At 32.0% G+C, this 26,020-nt stretch overlaps 2 protein-coding genes across 2 annotated transcripts in view; one reads left to right on the top strand and one right to left on the bottom strand.

Annotated features, from left to right (window-relative positions):
* The window catches only part of LOC144845548 (peroxisomal multifunctional enzyme type 2-like), a 254,730-nt gene that overhangs the window by 102,176 nt on the left and 126,534 nt on the right, over positions 1 to 26,020 (bottom strand). The window lies entirely within an intron of this gene.
* Positions 103 to 24,576, top strand: LOC144845558 (coatomer subunit epsilon-like). The gene is made up of 11 exons (XM_078702972.1): positions 103 to 273; positions 4,628 to 4,690; positions 4,816 to 4,916; positions 5,092 to 5,194; positions 5,700 to 5,749; positions 6,420 to 6,473; positions 10,504 to 10,585; positions 12,595 to 12,750; positions 13,948 to 14,016; positions 17,356 to 17,430; positions 24,326 to 24,576. Exons 1-11 carry the CDS (start codon positions 175 to 177, stop codon positions 24,368 to 24,370), a joined length of 897 nt encoding a protein of 298 aa, XP_078559098.1. The 5' UTR covers positions 103 to 174; the 3' UTR covers positions 24,371 to 24,576.

Consider the following 26,020-nt stretch of genomic DNA (forward strand, 5'->3'; position numbering starts at 1 on the left):
AAAATATGTTATGATATCTGTTTACATAATTTATAATTTGTTTAAAAAGTATATTTAGTGTGGGCACATAAGACGACTGCTACTTTTTCCAGTCCACGTCATCATCTCTTCGCCGCCGTCTGCTGCTGAAGGGAAAGCTGGGCATCTTGATTATATTATCGTTTTTCTATTAAAATGGCAAACCAAGAGGATATTGATGAGTTGTATGAAATTAAGAATGCATTTTATCTTGGAAATTATCAGCATTGTATAAATGAAGCACAGAATTTAAAGGTTAGCTAGCCTACTATCGATTGTCTTTACACACAACTTCCTACTCTATTTCTCTAGCCTAGAGGGCCTAGGCCTAGCCTATGCCCTAGTCTAGCCTAGAGAGGCCTACCCTAGCCTATTATCAGGCTATCTAGCTAGCAGTAGCTAGGCCTAGCTTAGGCCCTAGCTAGCCGGTGTCAGATGAAATCGGTCGCGCTTGAAATCGTCTGTGCTTGAAATCGGTCGCGATAAAATCAACATCTGGTGTTTTGTATGGAGCGCCGCTAGATACACTTTTTATATCATATTATTAGGCCTACCTAGGTCTAGCTAGTTACGTTTGATATCGGTCGTGTTTTATTTTGGTCGCGCTAATTTGTATGGGGCGCACTAGATACACATAGGCTACATTATCGCCGTTTCTAGGCCTAGGTGTTTCTAATGAAAACACTCATTATGACGATTATTATACACACTTTATGTTGCGAAATCGTGCGATCACATACACAATGGTTTGAGCGTTCACGATTGACGGGAGGTGAGTCGGATTTTCATGAAAATATAAAAAAATTTGTACTTTTCCCATATTTACCAATGTTTTTTCTTAACAAATACACAAAGATGAAAAATGAACTTTTTGGGTGCGGGGCATAAAATCGCGAGCGGGCGCTGACGAGAACTGTGTAATGTATTTCCAGCGTTCTAATTCACACAGCACAATTTTTCTTTAGCGTCTTTTATTTTCGAAAACTCTGAACAGTCAAAAGTAAAGTCTAAAGTTCCATATCATACTATTTAGTATTGCTTATATAATTTTTTTACCTACGTTATATTTTAAATTGAAGGGATAGTGTATAACAAATCAATGGCAGTAGTTCCGAATTTTGTGATAAAATTTGTTTTTATTTTAATAATAAGTTACTAATAAGTACGTTTACAGTATCAGAGTGCGCATTTATTATGCAAAGTATAAACACATATGAAGGCAGAAAAGACTGTGTGGAGCACGGGTTAACTGCTAGTAATAATATAATAGCACTAAGCCAAAATTTGTTCCTCTATCTCCTCTTAAACCACAAGTCCGATATTAATGCCGTTGCATTACAGTAGTCTATATTAGAATGGAAAATTTGTACGAAAAGGTGTTTTTAGACCAATTTCTTTGCAACTTCCGAACCCAGAGATCGGTAATTTTCGGCCGTTTCAAAGATCGATTGAGCATGCAAAACACAATAACAATTAAAGAGCGCCACGGGAAGCAGATCATCGGCGCTCGAGCGTGCAATATAATATAAAAATTAAAGAGCAGGTCATCGTCGACCCAGCTACCATGCACACACTGATTTATTTCGACCGTAAACCCAAACCCGGATAGACGATAAGAATTCTCAGCTCATCCGCCCATGTTTGCATATCGCCCAAACGCATCCATCCCTGCCTAACTAAGCCATGAAATCCTAACCTACCACACCATCTTCCAAATGCAATTGCAAGCCTACCTACTCTAACTGGGCTGGACGTTTTTTAATTTGATCTCTTAAAATGCTGACCTCTGTTCAAATGAGGCGTTCGGCCATTTTGTGTATCTCAGGTAAACGCTATTTTCCTTTTAATGCCTCTCTATCCATTAGTCTATACAGTATTAGAACGGCAAATGTGTTTTTTTAGGCCAATTTCTTTGCAACTGCCGAACGCTGCTTTTGTAAATTCTTGGCCATTTTCCTACATCACAATTAAGTCACTTGGGGAATTGGCAATATCGAGAAAAGAAAGCAGCACATATCAGCACAGCTGCAGTTATAGTATAGCGGTAGTGATGCCGTGCGCCTTTCCACATGAAACGAGCAAGTAAGTGTAAAACTGTATTCTTGATCATGTTTCTCGCGGCTCCCAAACATAAGATTGAGCACCCTTTTTACCATTTTTCCTAACACCAAATGCAGTGATAACACTAGACTAGGTTATGTTTCTTACTATTAATATTCCAAAGCTGCTATGCTGGCAATAGTTAATAATTTAATGCGGGATGGTTTGGCCCAGGTGTGACGGGACGATTCGGCACACTTCTAAGCCGATCTAATGTCTGACTAAGAGAGGCTTCTCATTTCATTAGCTCCCAGTAAGGTTTTATGATATGAAATATTGTAAAGCACATTATGCTAACATTATGTTTTGCATTATGTTTTATGTACAGTAATTTATTTTCAAGAGGTGTAGACCTACAAGGAGGTACAAACAAGGAGGATGAAGTTGCAATCATATTTACTTCTTTCTAATTAGGCCTACACCACCAGAAAACATACATTGTTCATCTTAAAATGGACCTGAAATGGATTTTCGATTTTTTTCATTTTAGAATGATGTTTTAGGGGCTATTAGGTGTTGCTAGAATGTATATTGTTACAAAATATAAATTCGCCCTATTGGGGAAAGCCCCATTTGAAAATAAAAAAAATTCGCGGGTGACGTCACTTTGCGAATATATTCCTATCCCTCCAATGGACAATTTGCAGTTTTTTGGCTATAACTCTTGAAATCTATGGAGTATTTTCTAAAAAATGCTTGTGCTTTTGCAGAAACGTATTTAGAATTTTTTTAGATAAAATTATTACCGTATAAACGGTTATTCATCGAGTAAATGACAATTTAAAATCTCCAAATCAACGGTTTTTTCCTGGCAACGTTGTCCGGGATACAGCGCCGTGTGCAATGATGCGTATCCATATTTTTCCGTTCGTGTATTGTGTATATCGTTCGTAATTTATACTGCTAAAATGTGTTAGTTTCTTTAGTTTTTAGTTTAGCAGAATTAAATTAGTAATATGAGATGATAATTTATTTGTCACGAATCAGGCAGTTCGAAAACGAATTTGATTCATATTTTACTTTGGCTTGACAATAAGCAGCAAGTTGTTGATATCGCTTTGGATGCACATGAAACGGAGCCTCGCATATGGGTGGGTGGTGGATCGACTCCGCGCGCTGGGGGGCCTAGGTCTAGTAAAGGTTTGGGAGGTAGGCCTAGGCCTTCTAAGTTCGGGTTTTAGAACAAACAAAGTACATTTTGGGGCACTATATTTCAACAACATTATATATTGAATAAATTAGTATTAGTGTCAACTTTCCAGGCCGTCGATCATTCACGGACTATCGGGCGGCATATATACGCTCTCGATATAATTGTGGTGTGTATATGTGACGTCGTGAATATAGATGCTCCCGACGGCCGTTGAAATAGAATATTGCAATGGCGTGATTAATTTTCGCTAATTTACCAAGGTATCTTAAAATTTCGTTTTTTCTCAAAATACTATACATTTTGTTTTTATTTGTATGGGCTTGTGATAATTTGATACATTTAAATAACATGTGTGAATTTCTTGAAAATCGAAAGTCCATTTTAATTAAAGACAATCCACCAAACATTCTTACCATCACAAACAGTCAACAACTGGATACAGGATACTGCAAGAATTCAACCAGATTCAACTAAGTCACTGTTCTTTACAGTAGTCGGAAATAATATACAGTATATTATAATTAATTATTATCCAGTTTTAAGTTTTTCTGAAAAGACTTATTGGTGTCATACTTTAAAATCAATTTAATTTAAAAAACAAAATGGTGGCCATTAAATGAACTTCACAAAAATGCTCTAATTGAAATCCTTGACCCTCAAAACATATACATTGCCGCCAAAGACAAAAATGTTTTTATTTTTTGGCGGTCATTTTGAAAATGAAGAAATGGCGACCATTGAGTGAATTTAGAAAATGCTGTTTTTCGATTTCTTGACCCTCACAACCTATACCTGTACTTTGCCAGTAAAATCACATCCATACACAATTTAGAAGTTGAGATGAGTACAAATTCTGTATTTTCAAAACATATACTTTGCCACGAAAATCACATCCATCCATGTAGAAGCTGACACTGACAGATGAGCAAAAATATGTATTTTATGGTTGCCATTTTAAAAATCCAAAAATGGCAACTTTCCCCAGGCCAGATGAGCTGGAACTTTTTGTTGGTGGATATATAGACCCTATATAACACAAATCAGTTGAGGTACACTTGTTTATAATTTTTTCCCAGATTGGAATAGGGATTCCTGCTTTTGAACAACCACAAGTTGAAATTTCTGATGATTTCATTGTCATAACTTAGATTTGGGTAGCATTTATGAAAGAGCAAAGCTCTGAAGGAGTAGTGACTTTAAAAAGGGGTGACTTCAATTTACTGGATCCTGATGGATTGGCTGAAATTTACTAGATAAAAGTCCTGAAGGGTGTGTGGACATTTTTCTTTTAGTTATTGTCACATTGACTTTGACACAAAAGTTTTAATTGCACTTTTTAAATTTTATTTTGTATAGCCATCAAATTCAGATACCCGTGTAGCAAGAGATGTCTTCATGTACAGAGCATATACAGCTGGTGTAAGTAAAACTACACAATTTAGATTTGTTGGTTATGATAAAAAATTTACATTATAAATATTGACCTGAATTTAGAACTGGTTGGTTATTAAAATGTTTTATTCCTTTTTTTTTTTAAATTTCAGCACAAATTTGGTGTTGTTCTTGATGAAGTTAGCACCTCATCACCTCCAGAACTTGTTGCTGTTCGAACTCTTGCAGACTATCTAGCAAGCAAAAGCAAAAGGTATTCATACAAAATGCATTGAAACTGCACAAAATCGCTTGTGAAATTAATCTGTCAAAAGAACCTGTATTGTAGCCTTTCACTTTACAGCTTTCAATTCCCTGACTGAGAACCTGTTAAAGAAAATATGTAATGAATGTAGTTTTTCATGTTGAGGTGTTTTTCTTTTTTTTAGAGAGAAAATAGTTTGTAATCTGGATGGTCAAATGAGCAGCAATGTTGATATCAGTAACAGCACCTTTCTGCTAATGGCAGCATCCATTTATTATCATGAAAAAGTAAGTAAAGTCTACCTTTTCATAGGCATTACCCTCTCCCTGTCTTCCTTTCGACATTTAAAAATCAAAACTGGTAGTCTACAGTTTAACTAATCCATAGCCATAACATCGGCATGTGTTTTAGGCTTACTCAATCCATGGTTCTGGTGGTAGGTCAAGTCTTCTTGGGTATTAGGACTATAAACCATAGGCCCAGTGTACACAAAATGCTTGTGTGCACTAGAACCTACTACATCTTTGGAGTCGAGTAGGGAGTTACCCTGGTGTACTAACTCACACAGCCACTGTCATCAATAATCAAAGCAGCTCTAGAATTGGCAGCACTGACATGACGTGACTCTGGAGTTAAGCATGTATTTGGAAGGTAAAACAGGCAAATATAAAGTTATATTTTTTATTGCCGTCATTCCATACCTTAGTGCCAAGTATTGTAAAAAAAAAAAAGATTTCTGGTTCCTGTGGTTCTTATAGTCACATCACATTAAAACATTGTTTTTATTTTTAGAATTACGATTCAGCTCTTCGTTGTTTGCATTCATCAGATGACTTGGAATGGTAAATATACTGTAGACTATACTAAAGTTGGATCAACTTTATTATAAATAGGTATCCCAATGAACGTGCGCTGTGTTGTGACAGTTTTGAAATATTTACGAAATTCTAAAAAGTGATATGGCTATGATGTTAAAATTACTACATTAATTTTGATTGTATTTTTATAAAAATCAAATATATTAAAAGAATGTTTTTTATTGTTCACTATGTGTTATTTATTAAAATTGACGAAGTATTTCCAGTGAAAACAGTACTTTAAAATTAGTCCAAATTGCGCGATAACTGATTTCCGAGAAAACACCTCACCTGTTTTCAAAACACGATCACTCGATGGCTGTCAGAGGTAGCTGTGTGGTTTCTTTTGTATGTTATCAGGCTTTAAATGAGCTTTAATTTGATACTTAAATCGTCTTCTATGAACAAGTTTTTTTCGTCATGTAAACCAGATTTTGGTGTCAAAAATCGTATTGGTTTGCAACAGTACAGTTGTGCATGCATATGTAATAACATTACTGAGAAGCTATTTAATTTGTTCAAATGTACGGTACATTTTGGTAGCATTCAAGAGATTATTCTTAAATTAGCATGTATGTTTATATACTATATTTGACTGAGTTGAGTACAAAGTTTTACATTTTCTAAGTGAGTACCTCTGCTTTATTGTCTGTAGTATTTCTCTGATGGTGCAAACATACCTGAAACTTGATAGAGTTGACTTGGCCAGGTAAGCTTTTAGAATTAGTCTCAAAGTAGGTACAATTTCAATTTAATTACATAAGTTTGTACTGACTGAAAAGAACTGTTTTTATATTTTACAAACATTTTATTATATAGTATATGTATTTGTATAATGTACCGTTGTATAACAACAGAATGAATAAATGTGGGTGACCCCCTAGTCCAATAAAGATTAGTCAAAAATAGGATGAACCTTGAACAAATTGCAACAGAATTCATATCCAAAGTTGACCAAAATCGGACATCAGGAAAGTGGGTTAATTAGCATAAATTCAAAAAGGGCCGCCAATTGCTATTTTAAAGCCCCATCTCCTTAACGGTTGGATTTAAACCACTTAAGTGCATTACGAGTAGATATAAATGTGATATTAAACATTCTTACCATGTTTAAGAGCAGTTGAATACAAATATCGACCTATTTCATTAAAAAGTGGCCAAATGCCAAAAAATAGATTTTCTTCATACTTTGGTAATTGATCACACTTTAGGTAAATATAACAAAACTGAAATATTTTTGAAAAAGAAAATTAAGTTTGAGCATTGAAGTAGTGAAGGGAAAAACAGGTTACAAGCAACAAAATACAGTACATGGGATATGAGAGGTCTACACTACGTACATTTTTTGGTATCTTTATGCATGCCTACCTATATCCAGTGAACACAAAAATTGATGTTAACATTAAATATTCTCATCCCTAAGGTGGAATTTTATCGCATTTCTAATTATACCAATCAGTTCCACAGTTTTGGACAATTTTGGGGTATGGAACACAAATATCTGTAAGTGCAGTTTTCCTTGCTCATCATTTTTGGTATCAATGTATAAAGCAATGTCTCTTTTTTTTTAATCTAAGTTGATTGTAATTAGATAATTAATGACGTCACATAAGTACATAAGGTTATGTATTGTCCCCCAAAAACATGGAAAATGAAGATTAATTACATCAGACTTTGAATATGTTATTTTGTAGTTTTAATCAATTGCGTAGAAAAACAAAGAAAAATTATGTTTTCACTAAAATTACACAATAAATGGTTAAATTCAACCAAAAATCCATTGGCTGGCAGTCAATTTGACTATTATTTTGCTTTAATTAGTTTAATTAGTTTAGTTAGTTTTTTCAGGTAAATAATTTTTTTTTCGATCCAAGTTTTGGTCAAATATATATATATGATTTTAAAATGGCCTAATCAACAAAAAAATGTAAAAAAATATTTTTTCAGGGGGGACAATAGATCTTTAAATAATGAACATTTCCGTATCAAAAACATGTAAATATTATTTTTAAGATAAGACTAATATATTTAAAATTCTCATATATATACATATAATATATGATAGGCCTTTTCTCTGATTCATTTAAGCATCGTTATGCACATGTTTATAGCTATGAATATGTACGAATACAAGTTAACAAAACACTGAGTTCTAGATTATTAAACAATTTTGGGTAGGGTTTGATCAAAAATAGCCATAAGTACAGTTTTTCTTGTTCAAACATTTCATTCTTTATATCAATGACATTTTGGTTTTGATAATTGATTCAATTTGAATTCAGTTCAAATTTTATGCCATTACTTTACAAATAACATGTCCTGAAATAAAAACATCAATATAACAAAAATGTATTCCCCAAAGTTTTTTTCCTTTTATCCATTAACACAAGGGCCATAGAATATATATAATCAAGAACAACGCAATTCAAGTGTTACCATAGACGTTGTGAAGCTCCAAACTTTGGCCAAAATTGATTTTTTACCACAAGTAAAAACACAAGTAGAGATTCTTTCTTTGATTTACGTATCATAAACCCATGGAATTCATTACCTTATCACATTGTTTCAAGCCCAACACTTAACACTTTCAAACGAATATGACTCACACATAAACACAGCCTATACGAGTAACACTCTTTGCCTCCTTATTTCACTTAATGTAAGCATCACTTAAGGTAAGCAATCTGTGGGAAAAGATGTTTTCAATCTCAGGAAAATAGTAGAACATTTAACACATCCAGTTTAATATCATTGGTATCATACTCGGCCACCCTTCACAACATGCAATGGAACATTCCAGTTAATCTCATATATATTTAAAGAAAAGAGATTCTAATGTCTGTAATGAGTCTGGGGTTTAATAATTCAACTCCATCCCAAATATGGAGTTGGATTACAATTTCCCATCCAAAGTACATACATAGAAAATGTAATAGTTGGAGCCGTCAAAATACTTGCACCATACATACAAGTCTACTTCACTGGCTTTTCTTATGCCTTGTTAATTTTGGACTGAACAGTTGTTGCTTCAAATATAATTCATCCCTCTGTTTCTTTGCAAGTGCACAGAGTTACAAAGATGTTGCAAATTTGCTCCTTAAGATGTTTTCTTTAACTACAGATTATTCCACTATTTTTTGCTTCTTCTGTCTGAAAACACAATAGCTTTTTTAATGCTAGCAAAGTAATAGATTTAATAGATAATCATGTGCATTCAAAGTTTCTATTCCATTTTTCTGACATTGTCTGTCAAGGAAATTGAATACAGCTTGATGTCAAAAAATAAAATACTGTAATTGGTAATGGCAAGTTTGAAAATTACTTTATTACCTTAACAACCCCTTTTGAATTATGTTGATGTGTTGTTAAGCAGAATCTTTAACTTATGATTCTTCATCCTTGTTGGACATTAAATGTCCTTTTTATATGCTCATTGAATTTTGGAAACAACATTCAAAAGATAAACATTATTTATGTCATAAAAAGTTGTTGGCTCATAAATGATCGGCACCAAACAGATGCAATTTCTGGGGGTATCTGGCAATGAAATAGCAACCTTGAATGCAGAATGGAAATGCTGACTACTGCTGCAGTATGACATTTATCATTTCATGTGTCATCTCAATTTTGGATTTTTAGCGGCCATTTTAAATTTATTGTAATTAACCCCCTTCTTGAAGTCCGGTTTTAGTAAACTTTGGATATGTTCATTTCAACAGGGAAATGTTAGAAAATTGTTTTCCTGTAGTTTCTACATTTTTTAGCATAAGATAATCTCATTTAAGCAGTTATAACATAATATATGACAACACAACTACCTTATGACGTCAAAGTTACATCATATGTAAATTTAAATTTATGCTAATTAGTAAGTTTACTGTCACTATATCTGCCTGCAATGCACTTAGGTGGTCTAAAACCAACCTTTAAGGAGATACAGAGCTTTAACATGATATAGTAAATAAAGGCCATTTTTAATTTATGGTAAATTAACCCGCTTCCTGATGTCCGATTTTGGTAAACTTTGGAGATGATGTTCATTTCAACAAGGAGAATGTTAGGAAACTTGTTTTCTTGCAGTTTCTAAATGTTCGCATAGTATGTCATTTGTTTAAGCAGTTACAACATAATATATGACGTCACAACTATCATATGACGTCATAGGTACGTCTTATGGGAATTTAACCATGCTAATTAGAATGTTCAATATCACATTTATATCTACTCGTAATGCACTTAATCCAACCGTTAAGAAGATATGGGGCTTTAAAATAGCAAATGGCAGCCATTTTGAATTTATGCTAATTAACCCACTTCCCGATGTCCGATTTTGGTAAACTTTTGGTAAGCTCTGACGTTCATTTGGACCATATCAACCAGATAAAACAAAAACAAATTTTGTTGCAATTTGTTCTAGGTTCAACCATACTTTTACTGGACTACCCCACGAAAGGGTAAAAAAAATGACAGAAAAGAAACATCATCATTGGCTTGCATGCCTTTTCCTTAGATAAAAACAAATTCTTCCATAATTATATATTATTAAATTTTAAAAAGGCGTATGGAAATTTTAAGCTTTACAGTATTGAAAATTCTTTGATTTTAAAAGTTATTTTTCTCTTGTGTAATACATCCCTCAATGTTTTCAAATTAATTCTTTGGAGAGTGGTTGAACCATTGACACTTTAGCGCAGAAAATAATAATCAATACCTTGAAAATTGTCTGTATTAAATTCTAGAAAAGAAGTAAAGCGTATGCAGGAAATTGATGATGATGCAACACTAACACAGCTAGCTCAAGCCTGGTTCAATCTTGCAGTGGTGAGTCCATTCATAGCTAATTGTGATAATGAAGTAAAGTTAGTAGTGGTAGGTAAAGTTACATGTATATATGGATATCTTATTTAATCTTTACTCAGGCGATTATCTTATTTTGTCCAGCATCATAGGCAAATTCTGTGATGCAGCATGTATGGCATGTTTGATGACCCTAACCTAACACTTAACCTAACCTGTGTACAGTAAACACATGTGACACACAAAATATGCTGTATTATGAAATTTGCCCATGATACTGAACATATGTGGAGATACAGCAATCGGATGCTTTACTGATGATGTATTGACTCATACCCCTAGTATGTGAACAATGTACTATCGATAATAAATACACATAACAACTTTGACATTCAAACTTCTATATAAAAACTAAACAGATTTTTTTTTAATGAGTACAGTACTAATATTAGTACTACAGTACTGTACACAAATTTGTTTTGTGCTGCAGTCGATACTAATAAAGTACAATATCAAAACAAAGCTTCATCGGTGTGTCATGCTTGAGCAACTTTAAATAGGCTAGCATAATAATAATAATAATAAACTTTTATAAAGCGCTATTTACTGAAGTCTCACAATGCTAAAAGACCAACAAGAATTAACGTTGTAACATAAACGAGAGGAAAAAATATGCTTAAAAAATATAATATTTATAATAGAGTGTGATAATAAAAGTGGGACGAACCCACACAAGACAAAAAAAAAAAGAAAGACCAACAAGAATTATTGAAAAATTGGAGATTTTAGAAGTGACTTGAATTGCTTAAGAGATTTACATTGACGGATATGGAGTTAAAGCTGGTTCCAAACTAGTGGCGCTTGTGCAAAAAACCCTTGGGAAGGGTCACTTTCAGAGCAAAGACCTTTTTATGTTGGGACATGAATGAGATTAAATACTGCAGTTATGTTATTTTCCATCCAACATTTTTTAGCTGGGCCTACATTTTATAATTACTACTACAAGTTTTGTTGCATAAAAACACATGGCAGTGGCAGTATCCTACAAAAGGGTAATAATAGTGTAACACTGTTGCTACCTCCGCCAATGATGTTTTATTTTTGTATGCAATATTTGTTTGTGTTTGTCATGATAATGTCAAGGCTAAAAGACTGAACTTTGCCAAAAATAAAACTCTAAAAGCTACTATATAGTTTCAAATGATTCCATTAAATTAAATAGACTAGGATCCCAATTATGGACCACTTTTAGACTCTGGGATGATGGCTAAATTGTGACTTTCTGTAGTAACCAATTGAAATAATTTGTATACTGTAACAGTAAACATAATAATATTACATTATTATTAGGCCACAGAGACTACTGTAATTCCTCAGGAATAATCCCCCACCCACCTTGTATTGAAATGTATGGGTGGTGGGATTATTGAAGATTAACGTGAAAATGAAGATTGTTCTGTGAAGTGTTATTTGAATAATTTCCCTACGGTCCAACATCCTACTGCCTACTAAAGTTATATTCCAGTGGATTGATTGTGGATAGGATTGAGACTTTACATAAGCATTTAAATGGAGAGGAGCAACTTTAACTGTAGGTTGAAAGACCTATGCCATATCTTGGTCTTACTCAAAGCCAGCATGCAGTATCAATAACAATTTGCAGTGAAACCAAAATAATAAACATTTGTTTGTATTCAACTTTACTATGACTAATGTCTTGATCAATATCTAAACAATTTCAAGTCATCTGAATTCAGCTATTGTCCGAAATTTATTATACTGTATATTTATATATAAAAGTGTCTGTATGCAACGGTGAACGTAAAGTCGGGGGTGGGATTATATCCGAGATGGAACTATCCATAGAATGATCTAAAAAGAACAGTTTACTTGTTTTATATAACAATAATAATATATTTATTTCCCTCCATATAATTGTATACAAATGAATAAAAACTACATACAGGAGGTTTTGACTGCCCTTTGAAATGACATGTGTTGTACTTATAATATAAGTTTGTGATATATTTCAGGGAGGAGAAAAGTTACAAGATGCTTACTACATTTTCCAAGACCTTGCTGACAAAAACACAGCAACTCCACTACTACTAAATGCCCAGGCAGCTGCCTTTCTACAACAAGGCAAGTTTGATGAGGCTGAGGGTGCACTTCAAGATGCTTTAGAAAAGGTAAAATCATTTTTTTTGTTAGATTAAAATGTCCAATGTAAAAAAAATGTAAAATAAACTAAAATCTCAATTAATTAATATAATATAAATTAATGTAATTTATTTAGGTCTTATAATTATTAATACAGGTATGACATTTACTTTGATATTTCAAATCTCCTCAATAAAAGCTTCTTTTTTAGCTTAAATTACAAACAACAAATTGCATTTTAGATACAGCTCTCAATATGACATTAGGGAAAAAATGCTACATAAATTATGCACCTTTGCACATGAGTATTTTGTTTCCAATACCAAAATGCTATCAGGCTAGCTGTGAGACCTGTGTATAACTACAAGAACATAATTGGTCGATATAGCATCACATGACTACCGATCCAAAGATCTATAACGTTGTATTGCCCTAAAGGGAAATATATAATGCATTTTATTTCTAAAAATTCAATGATGATGATGATGATGATGTCAGCAAATTTTACCCAATAAACATTCAGTGACAGGGTTTAGTGTCAAATTGTTTTTTTTTGTCCAAAAATGGCTGCAACTACCATTTCTTGCACTTTATTAGTAATCCTAGATGCCTGCAAATAAATATCGTATATATAACGAAGATCAACCAATACCATGGGTAGAGCTGATGTGTTAGGCCTACTCTTTGCTGGTCATATGAAACAAATTTGTAGTAATAAAGCACCATGAAGTAACCAAGTTCATAGTTTTTATTTTATTGTAATGTATATAACAATTTATATTTGATCTAATGAACATTGCAGGCTCTATCTTGTATTCCAACTACTGGTCACAAAAAGACAAACTTAAAGTGTTTGGGATATGTTTATATTTGTACCATTTTATACAATAGTGACCAGAATGGCCAGATACAGCCATATTTAGATTTTAGCTATCTAAAGCTAACCATTTTCATCTGTAAATGAACATATATTGCCTTTTATATCTTTTTAATATACTATTTGAGATTCGAGGAATTATATTTTTCCTCTATGCATGCAATGTTTGTATAATGTGAGCTATCTCTATGCCACAATTTAGAATCTATATTTCATCCATAAACATCAGCATATACATCTCCATGTAGTTCAAGTTGTTCTGATGCTTATTCTGTTTATAAAGCATTAAACTGATTACTTGTTTTTGTTATGTTTAAATACTATTAATAATATTTTATTATCACCACAGGATAGCAATAACCCAGAGACTTTAATCAATATGATAGTGTTGGCTCAGCATGTTGGCAAAGCCCCTGAGGTAAGGATACCAAATTGCAACATGCATTCTTACATTACATGTTATTTGTATTAGTATGCATTTTATGTCTTAATCATGAAATATATGAATGTAAAATGAATATATTCAATACACTACATTCTGTACTAATGGGGCTAGGTCCCACCTTTGATTTAGTATTTGTATCTCTCTTAAACAAAATGTTTGTTGTTAACCAAGTTTTGCAAAATTTGGCCCTGTACTTGCTAGAATTTTATTTATTAGGTGATCATTTAGAATAAAATGATCACCTATTGTTATTGTATGAAATCTTTATTATTATTATTATTGGTTATCTGCAAGTTTTGTTGCGGATAACCAACTTTTGTTGCAGATAACCCTTGTTATCTTCTTTATTCTTCTTTCTTTCCATAATTTTTGTGCACAGCCTATCTCAAAATCTTGTAAGCATAGCATTTTGTAACTTTACCAGAAATTAAACCTTTATCTGAAGATGCCGTAATAAGGTTTTTGTTAGTGCCGGACTAAAAAAAAAGCGTAAAATACGTGTCATTTCATGAAATTCTATGATTATTTTTTTATTGAAATTTCATAAAATCATAATTTGAGGCCTGGCATCACAAAAGCGGCGCAGAGTCGCAACCCGAACTTTTGAGATATTTAGCCTTGAAGTTCAGAATATGAAAATCGGCCTAACCTATCCATTTTAAAATTTCAATAAAAAACGATACTATAAAACACTTATCTTTAACATATCAAACTCTTGTTCGTAAAAAAATATCACAAGTATGTGTATTTTGCAATTATTTAAGTCGTTTCCATTGAAAATCATTATGAAATTGTATTTTTGTTCAAAATCAACTTTCTTTACGGCGCTTTTGTAAACAAACCGCTTACCCGAATGACGTCATGTTTGGTACCTATCTGTTCGAAAATATATCAGCTACCATAATTTTTAACAACCTAAGGGATTTTTTTTAATCTAGCCAATGGAAATTGGTTTTATTAAGGTGTTAGGTTGCTGAAATTTCTAACAAGAATTTGTGAATCCTTGACTGTGATTGGCTATAGAGATTAATTACGCTCTCTGATTGGCTGACGCTTTTGTTTACGATGAAACAGCATGTCTTCCATCGTAGTTTCTCGAATGAACGTTTCAACATTTAATGAATATTTAGGAAGTTAATCGTTATTTTTATCCATATATTTTTTTAAAATAACAAAAAATATAATATTATGTACCACACAATGATATATTTTCGACTAGTTTGCCGTTATTGAGAGAAAAATAGCGAGTTTTGACAGAGAGTCTGGTCGCGTTGATCGGCGGGCTAGGCTAGGCCAAGCTAATCGGTGTCGCTACTTCATTGTTGATTTTCTCAAAATGAAGATTTCCTGAGTTAGAAAGTATCTTGTATGTTTTCATTAATAACTCCAATTTTAATAAACAACGCCTCATTTTAAAGCTTATTAAATGTAGATTACGAATATATAAAAATCTAAAAAATGATTATTTCCGACACTACGCCGATTTTGTGATGCCATGCCTCATTTATATAAGGGGTCAACTTTGTATGGAATAAAAATGGCTTATTGCACAAGAAATTATGCATGCATGCACAATTAAAATTTTATATTGTAAAAAATCAATTTCTAATCAATTTTCTGCACGTTTCAGGTCATTTTGAGCATTTTGAACATTTGTTACCTTTTTTATGTTACCCGCGCATATTTGCGCACACAGATTGTAAGCAGCATAGAAAGGCTGTTTTTGCAATTGATTTTTGCTTTTGTAATAGATTGCATTCATTTTGATGAACTTTAATTGCAAAATAACGACGCAAGTGCACGTTACACTTTAATAATCGTGTGCTAAAAAATGGGTAATTGAATGAAAATTTGTGAAAAAATGTACCTAGTTCAGTTTAGTCAGTTATAGTTCCTCAGGATGGCTGGTTACTCCTATTTTTTTAATGTATTATGGAAGCTGATGAGTTGTAGATTCATGTAAAATTTGTACCTACTGGATGTTCTGACATCACCATATGGCCACTCGAATTTAAAAAATAGAATTTTGTTTTCTTTTGTACTAGTTAATCACATTTAATAGAGCGCATTGCGCTCCCTATTTTCTCCTAGATTGTAATACGTTCTTGCTAAATCATTTTTCTTTCGCATGAGTTAAAAATAATGTTTATTATGTCATCATATAAAAAAATTAGAATAACATGATTTACTTAATTTCATCTATACAGTATATTTTAATCTGTTATATCTCATTGGAATGAAAAATGACCCACGTGATTAAGATTTATTATGGAAGTTGTTGAATTGTAGATATGAATTCATATACAAATTTTGTCTATCTGAAGTCATGATGTCATCATATGGCCAGTTGAATTCAAAAAGTCGGATTTCCATCTCTTAAGTAAAGGCTCATCGCGTTTAAACGTGCCAAAAATTCTTCTGTAATTATTTAGGTAATTATCTTCTAAAGTAGTTATCTTTATATATAAGTCAATTTGATGACGTCATCGTGTTAATAATTGGATTTAAAAGATGGGGTCTCGTAATTTCATCTGTGCTACATATTTAATTCATGTCATAGGATGGCATAATAATTATCGATGTTCGTATAGTTTAACATATGTGCATGTTGCCTTTCTGTAGATAACCCGAACTTGTCAAAGTGACGGTGAATCTAGTTAGGCTATCACTCTCTCAATTTTTGTGTCACGTAGATCTCGAAAACAGCAATAGCAGTTATGTTGTAACTTGGACAGCAGATGCATGTAGTTCTGCAACCGACTTTGGTTTAATGAAAATATGGTTGTGTAGTGTAACTATGCGCTATTTTCTGAAATTCTTTTCAGACTTTTTCAAATGAAACTTGGACACACGTATGCTTCATGTCAAGGGTCATCTTCATGTATCATCAGCAAAACTGTGAACATTGAAGGTTCAGGTCATGCGCACGTTAAAAATTGAAAAAGCTCAAAATTAAATTTTGATCAATTTAGAGCATTTGTGTGATTTAAAAAATGCGATTTTTAGAAATCGTAAAAGATATAATTGTTGTACAAATCAAATTCTACTCACAATCCTTAGTACATTCACCGAAGTGCATCTCTGTTATTTGAGCCAGATTTTCACTCAAATTTCAGTTTCAAAGTTTGATGTTACACATCTCGAACTGTTCTAGTTTCTTATTAAATCCAAAAATAATTACTTTTGTTTTGTTAATATTCAATTTAAATTTGTTTTTAAATACAAATCAGTAACGTTATTATAGAATGTTTGCCTGGTTTTGATTGTCAGAATCTAAAGGTTACCTTGAATATATGTATTTTATTTTTATAGGTAAGCAATCGATATATTACACAGTTAAAGGACTCGCACGCAAGTCACCCATTTGTGCAGGATCTTGTCAATAAGGTATTGTTTTTTACAATTTTTCGTCTTGTCCGCTTGATTTTCTTAATAATGAGAATTTTCTATGGAGCTCAAACTCAATATTATGTTTTTCTCATGGACAAAACAGTGGGAGACACTGCTTAGTAATTTAGTATTTTCGTTTGCAAATCATGAGGAAAGTGTAAACATTATGTTTTATGAATAATGAAACAAAATGACACTAATAGATTAAATGAAATAATAATGTTACTGTCAAATTATTTGGAAGATGCATATTAATATTGCTTTCTAATGGAAAATGTGTCCAAAATGGCCAGAAGTATGATTAAAATTGCTGTTCCAAAACACCTGCTATAGTACGATCTTGTTTTATTCTCAGAGTCTCACCTTCAGTTATATGATTACATACATGTCATGTCACTATACTGTGTGTTTACATTGGATTTATAGTTATCTATGCATTCTATTAATGTTTCTTTAATATATCTATGAGAGCTTATTTTTGTGAGCTCTCATAGATATTAAAGAAACATTCAACTTATTGTGATCTATTCATCCACATTCTTACCTTTGTTACTGTGCAAATAAAAGCACTAACATTGTTATTTGTAGTTTAAAAGTGCTATTTTAGTGCATGATTTGTTTTTATGTTATAATTATCAAGTCTATTCTAGACCCAGCTTTACATCATAAGGTTTACAGTATCTGTCCCATTTAATATTGGTCATGATCAATTAGTATGATCTCGCTAGCTAAAGGACACAGTTGTGAAAACTACTTCACTATTACAATTTGTGCATGCGCAAGTCAACTAACACATCAACTGCCAAATTTGAGGACATGTTCAGTTGCATTTTGCTGTTCCCTCTCTGACTGAGATACCACAAAATATATATTTTTTCCTTTATGTTGAATTGCAGAGGTAATTGCCTAACCACTGCAACATTAACATAGTTTCAATTCCCAGTTTCATGAGTCTAGTTCAGTTATTGTTCATTTGGCATTAATTGTTTTTCGTCCTGAGCCAGCTATATTCCCAGAGGACTACTCGTTCAGAAGCTATATCAAGCGGAAGCTGTAGTTCTAGAGGCTGACAGTTTTGGAATTTTGTAAACTTGGCCGGGTCATGCTCTAATTACAAACCCCAAGGCACATCTGGGAGAAGAGACTATGAAAACATTTGCTGATAATACAGTATAATTGAGATGCATGTAGATTCTAATTTGTAAAATCTTTTAAAATAAATAATGACTTTGTTCTTGCTGTCAACCTAGGCCGGTATTATAATAATTCACTGTCAAATCAGTCAAATCAAAACTTTATTTTGGCTGTCAACCTATAGGCCGGTATTTACAATTCCATTTGACTGTCAATCTAGGCTGATATTATAATAATTCGCCGTCAGATAATCATTGAATTATCATCAAAACAGTTCGTGGTTGACTTCTGCCCTTACAACACGCTAAAAACTGTTCAACTTTAGGGTGTTGTATAAACATAGTCTATTACTAGAGGATTATTAGATTTGTGAATGCTATGGTGAAGCATATAATGTGTATGTTCAATATCTATTGTACTATTGTGTTTTGAATAATCAATAATCCAACATATTTAAACATTTTATATTATTCCTTCTATAGCATTATAAAGTTGACTTTTTCTTTTCCCCTCACAAAATTTGATTATGATACTTATTATTGCTCATATACGTGCCTTCGATACTGAGGAGGTTTTTAAAGGTTATTGTGATTAAAGTGTGCATAAGATACAGCTTCAAATTAATAGTGATCTGTAATGTGTATTTTGATGACAACCCTAGCATCTCAATATGGCTTGAGTTACACATAATCTATTTGGCTGTGGCTTTAATATCTAAGTAGGATAAGGCAGTGTTTATAGGTTTCCTAATAAAAATCGCTATGCACTAAATAGCTAGTTAAATTAATAGGAAGTAGTAATACTCAAAGTAATTGAGTAAACAACCCCCTCTAGTTTGACTTCATTCTTGGTCTATTTAATAATTATTCTTTCAGTGCAATTGCCAATTATTGATTAATTATTATTTTAACTTTGTAGAATTAGATGTGGAGAGAGTGGCATTTAATTCCGGAATTTGAAAATGAGGCTTTATGGTGAAGCCATTTCACATTATATACATTGATTGATTCTACTTTATTAGGCAGAAAGACATTTGACCGTTTAATTGAACCCTGTAGGCTGGGAGGAAATGAAAGCGATACTTATGAGCTGAGGGTAATATGTTTTGCAAAAGACATGCAGCTTTTCAGTGAACAACCCTATGTCACTGTAATTTATATTTCATTTAGATCTTAAAGGTATTCATACATATTATTCTTACATACTTTTGAAACCAAAATGACATCTGTTTCACCAATTAACCAAATATGGAATGTTATCCTACGTCATTCAATGTTTGCAGTCTGTTATGTATGATATAATATGATAGAGACTTGTATTTTTAATTTAATTTTGTATATCTAAAATAATGAATAAAAATGGTCAAAAATGATTAGAGACATTTCAGTTCAGTTCAATAACATCTGATGCGCGGCTATTATTCTCAAAAGCCTAACATTGTATTTCCATTCATGTCGGCCCCTTGATTTCATTTAGTACTCCCAAATCACTCTTTATCCAGAATTGTGAATGTATTTGTTTTGATGTTACTGAACTAGCGAAACAACACTCAGTGGTGTACGTTTATTAATGCAATATTCACTATTGAAATGGCATGAAAAAAAACAACATTTTGAGCTATACTATTATTCAGGCCCAGCAGCTACATTCAGCATTGCAAATTGATTCCAACTCCTCTAAAAGTATAAAAGATCTACTGAGCAGCACAATTCATGACCCCCAAATCTACACAGGCCCCTTGTGTACTAAAATGATAAAGTTGCATACAAGGCCCTCAAAAAAGCAACAAAAATCAAATCAAAACATTGACATCTTACAAGCTTCTTAACAATGACTACATAGTACAATCAACATTTCGTAGTATGTCAGGAGATCCTGACATCTCAACACAATAATTTGTAATTCTTTCATAAAGTTATCATAACAATGTTGTATAAAACTCCATCGTGTGAGTGTCGTAACAGGAAATTGACAACATTGTTTTCATTACGAATTGATACGATTTTTGTAAATTTCTAATTAATAATTTTTAGCCAAATTCTTGAATGGGGAAGAGGAACATTATAAATCCAAAATATAAATAAACATAAAATAAAATAACATAACATACCACAAAATAACATAACATAGAACACAGTAACGCAACATAGAACACAGTAACATAACATAGAACAAAAAAACATAACATAGAACACAGTAACACAACATAGAACAAAATAACATAACATAGAACAAAAAAACATAACATAGAACACAGTAACACAACATAGAACAAAATAACATAACACAATTTGTCTTATAAAGGTGGATTATATTATGAGATAATAAAATTCAAACATTCAGTAATATATTTGAAATTTTTATGCAATTAATGGAAAATACATTTGACATTTATATTTATGAGTGACACAGTTCTCAAACCAGTGTCTAAGTGAATCTACAGTTTTCTAAATTAATTGCATTGCATTTTATTAATTTACATTTCTAAGAAAGTTATACTTTTGAATGATTGTTGCAATGAAATTAATCATTTTTTATATTGATAATATTATTCTGCATGATCATATCATGTAATGGGATTATTTTTTAATGAATATTAACTAGATATTAATTGGTTAATCCGCACTTGGCAGATAACCATTGTGATTTTCAGAATCTTTTCTTTTTTCAGTAGTATTGGTTTTTCGAAATCAATGAGGAAACTCTTTAACCAACCAAGTTTTTCTTTTTTGTTTCCTTCAATTTTTTTCTGTGACATTTCATTTTATAATATGGTCATCATCTAACCTTTATTTGTAGTTATTTCTGGTTGTTTTATTCACAAAATTACTTCTTTTTTTTATGGATTCATAAAATTGCCCATAGCAGTAAGAGCTAAATTGCGACAGAACATTTAAAATTCAAAAATATAAAAAATGCAATTTCGAAGTTATACAATTACAAGACAAATTTTGTATTACAAATAATCTGATGAGGCCTAGGCTAGAATTTAAGTTTTAACGAAAATATCAACACACGAAACCTAACGAAAGTGATAAATTGCGCTAATAATAGTATAAAAATTATACTGTATGTGAAGTTGTGGAAGCCACCTATATTCAAATCTTTTAGCATGATGACTTCATCAAATTGAAACTACTTTTTTAATTCAGCTCCATAATAATAAGTTATAAACATGCTGAGGAACAATAGCTAATTAAAATACTATCAGTTTACTGTAGGGTCCAAAACATCACCGAAAAATAATCGTTTTTAGCCACGAATGAAGTAAATAAATTCGTTTTAATTGTCAATAACTAATTATATAACTCAATTTAATTAGTAAACAGAGTTACAACAGGTGGTTAAAATCAGTACCGAAAGTATGAACCAACTTTATATACCATCGAGTAAACATTCTAGATGTTTTTCTTTTGAATAACTGTCAACAATCGCGAATATATATTTACGTTGTATGTATTTATTTGGGTATTAGGTTATTTTGATAATTTAAAGTATCTCTCAAAGCTATTGAGCTAACATTAATAAAATTCAATCCATATCATTCTGACATTGTATCTACTTCATCTTAACAGAATTTATTAAGATATTCAAAAAATCTAAGAATATGTGCATCTTTTTAATATTGTACTATTTTAAGGAATATCAATTTGATCTCTGTTGCATTGATTGATTCATACATCAAATTTAAATATAAAATAGATAATATGGAATTCTGACAATAACGTACAACAAATTCATTGCTATTAAGCCTATTCATTGTTATTCCTTGAAATCATTAAGTAAATCATTAGGTGAATGGCCTATTATTGTGTCTTTTTACCCGTTTTTTGTGGTTGCATTTCTCTAAAATCATGGACAGAAAATCTTATTATGATAGCAACATGCAGTATTTTATTTCTAGTAACAAGTCCACCTGTTAAGGAGTCCCATAATGGTAGAAAATAAGATTAGAAATGCTAATGTCTATTATCAATTGTGGCCGACTTCGATTAGAATTGCTAATGTTGATCCTATATTTCTATATATAAATTATGCTTATTCTGAGATAGGGATTCACAATGAAAAATATGTGTACTTAACCATCTTGGTTATAGGTACAGTAGTTTTGATTTGAAGTTTGAGTTAAAGTATACAATATGTTCCACATTTGTCTCGTTAAAAAAATAAACATTCTTTTTTATTGCTCACTGCCTTGGGAAATAAAACAGTTTTCTTTATGTGTACTACTCACTTCGGGTCCCAGCCCAAAACACCCCATCATGCTCCCTCTCTCTTAAAGGCTGTGGATGGGGAACACCAACTATGTTTTTTAAAGAGCTCGCAATGCATATTTTTTAGTGCAAAACATTGTTCAATATGTGTTATGTATGTGAGACTTGGTTGGTATTACTCCATACATTTTACACTCTTCATACCAATCACAAGTACATATTTCAAGGCTCAAGTTTACTCAAGCCATAATTAAATTCCACTTACTAGAGGACGAGTGCGGCCATTTTAAAATTTAATTTTAACATGCTGAGCATAAAATCCTATTTATAACCATAATCAGGCTCAAATCAATACAATTGTTTTTTAGACTAGGTAGGTATACGGATGTTTATTAATTCACTTGTCAGGTGATTTGAATTGATTGATTTGTTGTTTGAAGCGGGCAAATGAGCATGGAAATCAGATTAGTCATTGCATATGTCTTTATAATATTTTTAATTGCTTCTAGTTTTAATCTTACAGTGACATATATAACATAACTTCAGTACTATGATCCAGAATCCCTCATTTTTGGATACCAATATTCAGAGGAAACCTCTATTAAGGGGACAGTTTTTTCTTAAATAAATGAGTGACAATATAATAACCAATGAGATTTTAGAGGACACTTTGTTGGGTCCTAAAGGTGTCCCTTTAATAAATAGGGGTTCTACTCTATCTATCTGAATATTCAGGTTACTCATTTAAATGTGTAGACTGTTAGTTACTATAGTGTGCTGACTATGGTAGGCACTGCATTCTGGCTACCATGGATCTGGAGGGGACCAAATCCAAATATCCACCAGTTTATGAGGATGATTAACAAAACATTTCCTTTGACACACACCTATTGCAAACAAGTGTTAATATTTGAACCATAAGAAACCATAACTAAAGCTATTAATCAGGCCTACCTTACTATTCAAATTAATTCATTCATTTTTCAATATTAAATTTTTTTTTTTTTTTTTTTTAACCATATTTAAAGAGGGTGATCCATCCAGCAATTGCTGATCATTAGGGACACAAGACAAACATATACACAAGATGCTCTACATAAACAAAGTCTTATTACAAGTCTTTGGGAGTGGAGTTGTAATTTTGTCCTTAGAAAAAAACCTGACATGTGATGGGACTTGAACCCAGGACCCTTGGAGTGGTAGCCAAGCATCATAACCACCAAGCCACAACTCCACTAAGTTACACAAATGTTTTGGAGAAAAATTTTTGTTTAATGACAAAATCCCATTATTAATTACATTGCGAGTTGCTACACCACTATACTTATTAATGTAAATTTACAAATTGTAATGTGCAAATGTTGTGCAAAAAATAAAAATACAGTACTAACATGTTTTAAGTTTGATGATGACAATACTTCAGGTATTAAGGTAAAACTAAACTAAAAACTCCTATAACTTAGAACATCCCCCCCTCCCATCATGTATATGTATAAATTGAACTAATTTATAATTACAATTTTTAATTTCTTTTTTTTCTGTAGGAGAATGAACTAGATATTCTCGCCAGGCAGTTTGTATCCTCATAAAGAAGTCTTCATTTGAATAGTGATTTTCATACTTGATGCTCCTTGACCCGTCATAGAATGATAATCATCTCACCTGCTGAGCATCTACATACTCATTAACTTGGCTTCTCGTTAATGAAACACTGCTGATTAGCTGACTTTCAATGATTATGTTTACAAACTCGTATCTCATTGTATGTGTTGTACTGGTAGATTTAGAAAATTGATATTAAAAAAAAAAAAACTATAATGACAATATTTTGATAATTAAAAACATCAGGGCTTTAAATAAAAATCTGCTCTATCCAATTAGATAAGTTTATTATTAAATAAAAATCATTAAAACATGATTCTTGATCTATTATTTATTTTTATAGGTTGTTTTCATAACCCAATCTACAAAGATAAAGGGACTGTTTCTGCTGCATAAAAATAACCGGTTAAAATCGATGTGAATAAATTAACTGCATTCCTTGGGAGCAGAAACAGGACAAACTTGTGGTAACTGGTTAAAAGGCAGCGCAAAACAACCGGTTAAAAACACCCATTCAATTCTGTGTTAGAACGCCATTTAACCGGTTATCGCTGGGCAACTTTTAGCTGCAACACAAAATAATGGTTATTTGATTGACAGCTGCTGACCCCGAGTGAACTACACGGCAGTAAGGTTTGAATTAACCGCCAGGACCAATTGCATTTTGGGTAATTCTAACTATTTTTGTCAACGACCACCCACTGATATAACCGGTTATTTCGGAGCACAAATTGAGCAGCAACGCGGTCTTGATATTTTTAATCCATTTTAAAATAAACGGTTAATTTGTGCAAGTGCAAGAGAGCAATTGAAATTTCATGTGCATACTGTATTTAGATGTTCAATTAAAATCATGCGGGTTTTACTTTTAAAACCATGCTGTGTTTACTTAAACAATCGATCATGTCCATTTTGATCCAAGTGAACCTTGTCTTCAAATATTGCATGCTGCCAATATCATTTTCATTTCATATATCAAAATAGAGTAAAGACATGTTTAAAGTAGTGTATAGAACATTTCATCGATGTTCTATTCTATTAATACAGGGTTTGAAAACACATACAGTAATTTGCTTGCTGCTTTCTGAGCTTGAATAGTTGTATACATGTCTATTGCAAAACCAATGGAGATATCAAGGTGCTGATTGCAGCATTTTAAAATAAAGGCTTATATAACTAATATCATTTAATTATTTCTGTCCCCGAAAAAAACCCCATTTTCTTAATTGTATGTGGGCGTATGTGTTGATTAGCCATTTTTATTTATTTATTATTCTCCTTACAATGATACTGGGTTAAATGCACAATATAAATTTATTATTAAAACAATCTATAGTAAAATAACTTAATAGTGTATACAGTATAAAAATCTTCATTGAATTCTAGTGAACCATTGTGGTTTGTGTGGACAAAATAATTTTGTATAAAATAACCATGTTATTTAATAGAAATTATGTTAAGCTTTTATAATGAATTGTATGCACAAGTCATTTATTCTGTATAAGTATAATTTAATGAGTTTGTTATTAGTTAATAAATTGCGAAATTGGGAACATTTGTTGAAAGAAATTAATTATAAAGGTTTGGATTTTGATCTGGTAATTATTCACTTGAATTCTATAAAATGTTCAAAACCT

The sequence above is a fragment of the Antedon bifida genome, chromosome 6 (assembly GCF_963402885.1).
Source record: "Antedon bifida chromosome 6, ecAntBifi1.1, whole genome shotgun sequence".
Lineage (NCBI taxonomy): Eukaryota > Metazoa > Echinodermata > Crinoidea > Comatulida > Antedonidae > Antedon > Antedon bifida.